The sequence below is a fragment of the Carettochelys insculpta genome, chromosome 3 (assembly GCF_033958435.1).
Source record: "Carettochelys insculpta isolate YL-2023 chromosome 3, ASM3395843v1, whole genome shotgun sequence".
Taxonomy (NCBI): Eukaryota; Metazoa; Chordata; order Testudines; family Carettochelyidae; genus Carettochelys; species Carettochelys insculpta.
Window position 1 is genome coordinate 56,149,972 of NC_134139.1, and position 9,562 is coordinate 56,159,533.

General features: G+C 38.6%; 1 protein-coding gene across 2 annotated transcripts in view; it reads left to right on the forward strand.

Annotated features, from left to right (window-relative positions):
• The window catches only part of NVL (nuclear VCP like), an 89,722-nt gene extending 80,741 nt beyond the window's left edge, over positions 1-8,981 (forward strand). For both annotated transcript variants that reach the window (XM_074989898.1, XM_074989899.1), the window contains exons 22-23: positions 3,860-3,930; positions 8,202-8,981. In XM_074989898.1, the coding sequence (XP_074845999.1) occupies positions 3,860-3,930; positions 8,202-8,246 (116 nt within the window). In that variant the 3' untranslated portion in view covers positions 8,247-8,981. The remainder of the gene's footprint in view (positions 1-3,859; positions 3,931-8,201) is intronic.
• The last annotated feature ends 581 nt before the right edge of the window (positions 8,982-9,562 follow it).

Below are 9,562 nucleotides of genomic sequence, written 5' to 3' on the forward strand. Positions count from 1 at the left end.
CACTCATTCCCATGGCTGGAAGTCCAGTGACACAGAGTCCTGTGGGGAGCCCTGGCTGGCAGCCCAGTATCAGGGAGCCCAGCAGGAGTGGAGTCCCCAGGGCAGCTAGGGACAGGGAGCTGGTAGAAGCCAGGAGAGGAGTCCAGCCAGCAGCCTGACGGCCCAGCCCCCTGGGCCACCAGGAGGCTTGACCTCCACTGGTGCAGCAAATCCCCTTGCTCAGAACCACTCAGGTGGTATACAAACTGTATTAGAAGTTCAAATTTGATCATGTAGTTGCAATTTTTAAGGAACCCCTTTAGCATCCAATTAGAGCCACAGTATCCAACCAGTTCTGAAGCAGTAGCCACAATGTTTATTGCAATCAATCTAAGATTCTTTCTGACAGTCACTTATAGGATAATCCATTTTGAGAGAGCAGATGTCATACTTTGTGTCTACTTGAGCCAGCAATTGTTTGATCTTGGGAGCGGATGATTGTCCCTTTTTGTGCTCAGGAAAATATTTTTGATTACTATGCTTTTCCCAGAAAGTGGATGTGTGTTTGGGTGCAACCTTCTTCTTTAACCTCCCTCTGTGCAAAAGCCAGTTTTATGACATACACTAAAATTTCATATCTCGGCAGCCCTGTGACCAGGAAGTTGCTGAATATTCCAATATTCTGGATAATAGATATATACCTAGCAATGCATAACACTTTAAAAAAAAAAAGCAAGATTTGATATTAAACAAAAATATATGCAGAGTGCTTTATTTACCAACAGGAATATTGCACACTGAAAATTTACACTGTATTTGCTGTATTTATTTGTATTTACTCCCACTGTACTGTACTTATGGAAAACATAACGAAAATTTACTGACATTTAAAATGCTGGTTATGTGAGAGTTCTGGATAATAGAATGCCAGAGAGGAAAGAGTTTACTGTATAGCCTTGATGGTAGTACATCTGTGTCCCTAGTTCAGTTACAAACTCTTTTCTTCCCTCTCTTTAAAAGTGAAATCTTGGAAAGGACAGTAATTCTCCATCACCTTATTGCATCTCATGGAGTTTACATGCAAGATTATATAATTGTTTGAAGGTGGGTCAGCTACCTTAGGGATGAGTAGTTTAGAAATGTAATAGGCTCTATTGGGAATTTCAACTGATCACTGTGGAAAAGCAGACAATTTTTATAAGAAGTTAAAAGCAATATTAAACTGCCCTGCTCAGTTACCTGATGTCACAGGTATGACTCCATTCTGAGTCAGTTAGGCACCAAAAATCATTACTCTCAAAGTGCTATGTTTGTAGCTTTTATTAAATGACTCTCATTTTATTGCCGTTCTTAGTGGACAAGTGTTTACATTGTGGAGGGACCCACCATAATTAATAGCTCTTTTGGGAGTATCTGCATAAAGACCATAAATTAAGTGGGCTGTGAAAACAGAAACAGCCTCTTCTCCCTCAGATGCTTTGCCTACCTTAGGGATTTACGGAAAAAAGCCCTCACTATTGTTATATTCTATGCAGTTAGTACGTGGAAAATGTTGGTGGCTTTTTAATTAATGTAGTTAAGACACTAGAAGTGAGTTCTCCAGTTCCAAGTAAAATAGTGTTTATAGTGTTGTAAAACTTTTAGTTGAACACATTTTGAGATATTAGTCTGATTATCCATATTTCTAGCATTTAACTTATTTTTAAAGCTATTATAGGTGTTTATCTAATGCTCCTGCTGCTGTCATTAAGATAGTCTTGATTGCAGACAAGGATGCTGAAACCCATTGAAAGGGAATTCTGGATTATTGAAAATACTATTCTGTGAGCTGAAATAAACACTTGGATCACAGTCACACAGTAAATTGGAGATGTTTATACTGTTCCTTCTTGGACTTGCAGACTTGACATGGTTTAGAATTCATTCAGCATGGAATGCTTACGCTTCTCTTGATAATGCATAGTGTGTTCCATGTGATAGTCTTTTAAGTCAGTTACAGTGGGTTCTCCAGATGTTTGTGTGATATAGAAGTGGAGGAATGCTGAGCTAGATTTTACTTTCTTTCTGGAAGAGAAGTTATTGATGCCTGAGCCCCTCTTTGGTGAAATCTTGTTCTGGTGAGGACTGTAGTTTTAACTAGCATTTTTAATGACTTACATGAAATAAACCTACAGTGGTTAAATATGTTCATGAGCATAGTCATGTCCTCTGTTTTATCCTTCCCTTCCCCCACCAAAAAGTGTGAAAAGTGGTGCCACAAGCTAGTGCATTTGAAAGTATCTAAATGAAATAAATATAAGACAATCACCAGAAAGTTTATTAAAAACACACACTGTGCTGCCTTCAGCACATCTGCTCCTAAGGCAACCTGTGTGCATGGTGGTTGTACTAAGTCTGTGTACCATTTTGATCCTGTTGTCTCTTAAGTCCACGTATATTATATGATGGTACTAGTGAGAGCAGAGCAATGTATGGGTCTTTTCCAATTGTTTGGAATGAAATTGTTTCCCAGTAGACCTGTTATCTCAAAGGATTTGTTCTAAAATCATTGTCTAATGATTTATTCATGTATTTTTGGGCAAAAGTGCTGGAGAAAGGAGCAATCTGATGTGCATACTGTTCTGCAAGGATGGGTAGGTGATGACATGGGTAACCAGTTACCTGACTTCTGGAGAGTGCCAAACAATGTCAGTATGGTGGTGGTGTGAGCTGAACTGCCTGGGGGCTGCGTAGTATACTCAGGATATTGCTAAAAGTTTTCTTTCTAAATGTAAAAATAAAAGCAATGTTTATATAATGTGTAATGTGATCAGGGTTTAGGACTGAACATAAGGAGGCCTTATTTCATAAGCTAGCCCTATCAGAGCAGTCTATGGCTGAGGGCCATGTGGTGCCCATCAAGTTTTTATCTGTTGTCCACGATTCCACTGGTTTCCATCTGCGTAGGTTTTTTTCCCTGAAAGTATTACTAAAGCAACAGGCACTTAAAGCAAGGGTGTGTAAAGTGAGGTGTGTGCTGATTGCATACAACGTTAACTGTGAGAACCATGCACTTCCACTGCGTTCACAGAACTGCTATGGTTCTGTCGGTACATCCTGCAAATTCTAGCCATGCAAGTGCAGTTAGAAAAATTACTTTATCTGGGAGGTTGACATGGTTGTAACAATCTTGCAGTCCACTGAGATGGAGGGCCACTCATGCAGCTCACCCACTACCCTACATTATGCATCACTGGTATAGATGCTTACTGCAGCAGTGAAGGGTTTTATCCATCTGTCTAATTAATCCACACCTTCGAAAGTCTGTGTCACTCAGAGAAGTAAAGAATTCTTCCGGCAACTTCATGGTATGTATGCAGGGGCTTAGATCAGCTTAACTATGCGTCTCAGGCATAAGAAGTTTTCACACCCAGGAGTGAGGTAGCTAGGTTGACTTATGGGAGCGTGGTCTATGCCTAAAATTGAGGTCCCTTGTTTTCCAAAATGTTGAGCACCTTGAATTCTAGCTGATTTTGATGGTAGCTACAATTAATTTGAAAATCAAGCCCTTAATCTATAGTTACATACCTAAAACATCCCTGTAAGGTAAGTTGGTATTATTGCCTTTTGTAGATAGTATAATAGATGTACAGTTGGTAAGGCACTTGCTCAAGATAATGGTCTGCATTAGACATGATACTGAAATTCAGGAGTTCATGAAGCTCAGACCTCAGCCATTTGAGCTGTCTAGACAAGGCAGTTAGTGAAATGCGAAGACTTGAGGTTTTCACTAGTGGAATCTTGGAAATTATTTGGAAAGTGGGATGTGGTGTGGGGATGGTGTTTTATATACTGAATTGGGAGTAAACCACAAAGTCCATTGTACTGTGTTCTTTTTAAGGAGAGATCAAGATTGGCCAAGAACACTTTGAAGAAGCATTTAAGAAAGTGAAATCATCTATATCGAGAAAGGTAAGAGAGGCTATAAATTGTGAATCAGTAAATAATGTTAAACATCGGTTAGAGGATAGGAAGTGAAGAATTCTGTAATCACTAGAAACTGGGGAAGAGAAGTGAGGACAGAATATATGTACTGCATCTGAATCTGTTTGGGATTTGTGGGTTAACATTATAAAAGATCCCATGGGACTTTTCAAAAATGAAGTCAAGCATTTAAGTCTCTTCCAGAAAAGTTACAGCTCTTCCAGCACCACAGTGATGATGGGGGAGTAAGTACAGTTTCCAATCCAAGAACTGACATGAATCTAAAGATACTGTTAAACCTTGATATCTGAGGCGTTCACAGTCCAGAGTACTTTGACTGAATTATGCTTTGCTTCCACTCTTCATGCACCTACCAATGTAAAAAAAAGAAAAAGAAAAAGAAAAAAAGCTCATTGGAGCTTAATAGATAAAAATAACATCTTAGTCTTGAGACAGAAAATTGTATTTAGAAAAAGAATGTTTTGTTCTTCCAGATTATCAGCCTTTTCATACTTTTATAAGTCAGCATATAAATTCATCATGTGTCTGAAAGGTCAAATCATGAATCAGTCTCTTTTTTGAAGAATGGCAGGTAAATGTGGTAACTGTTGTCATTTCTCAACATTCGTTTCCTGCAGTTTGACCAGAGGAGAAGTCTTTGGAATTTATACTGTCTTAATTGCTTTTGGGCCCTTCTTTTGGAAAGGTCCCATATGTCTAATGGCTTGGCGAGGCTCCACATGTCTGCTGGCTTTAGGGACTTTAGTCAAGAAGCTTTGAAATCCCTTTCACTATAGTATGAACATCAGCTAAAATAAATTAACCAATTCCTCTACTTTCTTCACACTCAGAATGAATTGAGTGTAAAATGATTGGACAAATACCCACTAATATCCCTTCATTGGTGGACAGTATAGCAAAGAAAAAAATTACATTATTTTCAGCTATGAATTTCAGTAGTCAGTAATGCATTAACCGTTAGAATTCCTTGAAGCAGGATAATATGAAAGCAAATTTCTTAAGTAAGACTTTAAAAGATTGTTACTTTTGAGGATAAGAACAGTAACTGCAACTGTACTGCCTTAGCTAAATGCCATGGATTCTGAATCCTCATGTGCAAGGTTATAAATCAATTCCTGGGTCAAGTCTCTGTTCCTATTATCTCTCAGTCTTTCCTGATGGAGCTATTTTACTTTGTATAATAAAATATGTATTGAAGCACAAACCTGAACCTGGATCTCTCAAATTGGTGGAAGTCACTGTCTAAGTATCTGGAACTAGACTTTGTTGAAAGCCAACCTAACTTTTAACAATGGTAGATCCTTCTACATGTGCAGAGAGAGTATGTCCTTCATTTCAGTTTATTCTCCTAGTTGAGTTCAGTGACTACTTCATTTTTGATTAAGAACCTGATTTGAAATAGGAAAAAAAGAAGGAAAGCTTTGTTTTCCTCTTCAGATCTATGAAGAAAAAGGTGGGAAGTGGTGCAATCTACGAGTTCTAAAATCTTGAAGATACGGTGACCAGAAACAATCACTTCAATTCACTAACTACAGATAATTATAATTATTTATTTGTATTAGCACGGCATATAGGAGGCCTGGTTATGGCTTTCTTTTTATAATAATTAGTTCATTTTAAATCCAAAACACATTTTGATAGCCTTTTTGTTTGTATTCAGAACAATTAAGAGCATTCTATTTAACTAATAAAAACACAATTTTATAGTTCTACATATATGAATTTTTAATTTAACTCCAGTCTTTGCCCAAATAGGGTTTGACACAAATCATATGTAAAAAAAAAAAAAAAAAAATCCAGTAAATCAGAAATGTATATTTCACCACTTTCTAACAATAAAAATGTGAAAATTAAGAATCTGCATAAATGCATGTTAAGCTACATAATTGCTTGAATGAATGTACACAAATATAGTATGCTTTGGTGCATATCCTTGTCGTTAGCAGAAAGTACCAGTTCTAGCGTGAAGTCTGTTTAGTTGCAAATGAACATATATTACTGGTTACCAACCCAGGAGGATCAGCCTTTTTTTAGAAAATAATTCAGAAGTCCTCATAAAACCAGACTAGTTATTTAAATTATTTCCTGCATGTTGATTAAAATCAGTGATTTCAGTCCACCCCACCTTCTAGTACAACATTCCATCTGATACCACAGTGGAGGACAACCTGTGGCTCATATGTAGCCCATTGAGGTTCTCTGTGTGGCCCATGCACACCCCCCCCACACCCTTCCCTCCTGTGCATATTGCACACTGGGGGCTGCCTCCTGCACTTACCTACTCCTCCCCCACCCTCCTAGCTGATTCATAGTGTTCAAGCTCTGAAAGAGGGGGAGGAGGAGGAATAGGGTGCAAATCAGCTGATCCACAGCCTGCAAGTGCTGGGAGGGAGGGAAAGAAAATTGGGGGTTGAGGGAAGAGGAGGAATAGGAGTGGAGCCTAGAAGAGAGGGTTGAGCAGCCCCTGGCAAAATGAGAAGTGACACACACAAAAGAAGGGCAGGTGTGAGGTGCATGTTGTTTGTATAGAACATTGTGAGAGCCATGCGTTCCTTCTGCTTCTTTTTGTTACATTTGCTGGTCATTTAATGAGCCCCTAGTAATAGATTGCTTTTTGTTGAAAAGGCGCGATAAAGGAGAATCAAGTTCAGCATATTTAATCTGATTCTTGGGATCACAATTAATGTGCATGTCCAATTTCAGTCTTGCAGCCCACTTGCTAGCATTGATTACCCATCACTCCAATACAACATTCCGAAGAATGCCACCTCCCAAAAATAGGTTAGGACTTTCTATGTTCCATTTTGACAGCTCTCCCAGATCTGAGCTATTTCTCCTGGCACAACAAAGCAACATTAACTACTGCTTAATGATGGTTTCAACTTCCACCTTTAAATCATAATAGTTGAAAATAAAGTATATATGCTAAGGGGATAAACTTCAAATAGCTGAATTAGGCTGAAGGTCAGTTTGTAAATAAGAAATCCGTCTTCAACATCACACGAAAGCCATAGGAATCCCTTTCCTGCAGCAGAAAACTGGGGAACTTATTGGAGATGGTAATGCTAATTTTGAAAGTCCTGTTTCTAGCCTGGGTGTTTAGAAATCTTATAGCTTTGTTTCTGAAATTCACGCACTGTTAACCAGCAAATCCTCTGAAAAGACCAATCAGGGTGTGTATGCTCCATTTCCTTTTAATGTGAGGAGTGGGCCAATGTGAGAGATTCAGGGAAGAAGAAATTTTGCACTGTGCTTTCTGTTCTTACCAAAGTGCTTCCTATGCTGTAGAAGCTCTGAGAAGTGCTCTCTAAAGGCAAGACATTCAAGTGGTTTGAGATGTATGTATTTGACCTGAGCAGTATGTAATACAATTGCCTACTTGTTACACTGGGAAAGACTGGAATGGGATAATTTTGGTTGTGCAACCACAGACAGTGTGAAGTGTCGTTATAGTAGGTTTACATAATTCAGTAAACAACTGCTGAATTGTTCACATTTTAGGGCACAAGGTGGCTGAGTGTGTTTTGAAATGCAAAAGTGCACTTTGACCCTTCATTGCTCACCCCCCATTCCAGCTACTGCTTCCACTCAGCCAGACGAATCTGATTTGGCAAATATCAATAGTAACGGCAGCAATTGAAGACCAGGAATAAGGACAGTCTGTGTGAAAAAGAAAGTTTATAACAGTTTAGCTTCATTATGCTGTGAAATCAGATTTAGTTAAACTGTCGCAAAACCCTGTGTGAATGGTCTCCATCATTTCAGTTTAGGATTGGATTATTTTAGTTTAAGATTGGGAACGGGCATAAACTAAACCAAAATAAATTGCTCTTAAACCAGAATAAGACACCATCTGCACATGACTTTGCACCAATTTAACTAAGTTTGGTTTAAAACCACACTTTACATTTAAAACAGTCTAATTTCTGTGCATAGACACGGTCTGAGACAAGCATGGCAGAGTGTAACATAAGAAATCTGCCAACACAGGGTTTTCTGTTAATAATTAGATGGTTGGTGACTTGTCTTAAGTGAATCCCATAAAAGACATGCTACTTTGCCTCCAGTTGGTTTTTCTTTTGTAAATATTTTAGCCAAATATGAGCCACCATGCACAGAGGTCATTTCTGTTTAGTTTTCCTAGAGGAAAATATGGATAAAGTCACCTTTAAACATTGCATGCATTCTTGCTGAGCTGAAGTGTTTTTTCTTTTTTCTCACCTAACTGGCATCATTAGGATCAAGCAATGTATGAAGAACTGCGTCAGTCACTGAGCACATGAGCTGGCCAACTCCTGAGACAAACCATCAGTCTGCTTTTGTTGAAGAGGCTTATCATGGCAGTGTCTGCTCTCTTAGAAATGCATCTCCACAAGCACAGCTGGAGCAGAAATTGACCATGGTTTCATTTGGCTTTTTAATAAGTGTTGCACCTGAAGATATCTGTCATGCTTTAATTACCACTCTAACAACAGTTAAGACAATTTTGCCCTCCCTGAATTTGAGGCTAATCTGTTTTGATGGTTATGTGTCATCATAACAGTACCCTTGAGATCCTTCCTTTCATTAAAAGGGACTCAGATCCAAAGATAGTTCATGTTAAAGGCCCATGTAAAGGATTAAAAAAATGGAAGTTTGCAGCCCCCTGCTATAGTGTGTATGGGGAGGGCGCAACCTTTAAAGAGCAATTTTACTGTATAAAATGCTCTTACAAGCTGAATTCATACAGCTCTTCACAAGGAAGGGAGTAATTGTGACATTACAAGCAAAAGGTAGAAAATGCTGTGCTTTACTGGTACCATCTGTTAATGATTTTGAATCGCTCTTAATTTAGCATGTTCTGACAAATACTCTGAGGCAGAATTTTTTCTTTGCGATAACATGGTCCTAGCAAGATATCTCAACTGAAACTATTTCACGTTTTGTCAAAAATGTGTATTATTTAAAGATGTTCCGATGTGTATTTAAAGTATATTTCTGAGAGGATCTTCATTTATTAAAACAAACTTTTTAAAAAGCCCATGTGTCAAACTGCTATTGGGCTATTTGCATTCCTTAGCTTGCACATTAAATCAGTGTGGTCAGTTCCATTTTTCCTTATAATCAGGTTGGGTTCTTCTTGCTGCAATACTTGGGTTTCAAACACTCCAACGAAATAAGAGTATGTTTTATTGGGTTTTTGTTTGTTTGTTTGTTTGTTTGTTTGTTTGTTTATCAGGCTGAGCTATTTCCCAGAGTCCTGCAGTGAAGCTGTAATCCAGAAAGCAAACTGCTTTCTTTGGAAACACAAGCTCATAACTTCCCTTCCTGTAGGATCAAATTGAAATAAGTGTAAGCGGGAGCATTAATTCAAGTAGCTAGTGTGGTTGGGCTTGTCTACACAGGGGTAGGCAGGAAAGTTAAGATGAATTAACTAAAGATGTGAAAATAACACAGATGTGGGCTTGTCTGCACAGCATGCCAGGATGTTGGGTGCCAGGACTTTATTCCAGCACTTTCACTGTGGTGTAGCAAATTCAACAAGAAGTCCTGAGGCACCTTGTAGACCAACAGCTTTATTGGCACTTTTGTGGTTGTGTAGCAGTATCCACATGGGCTA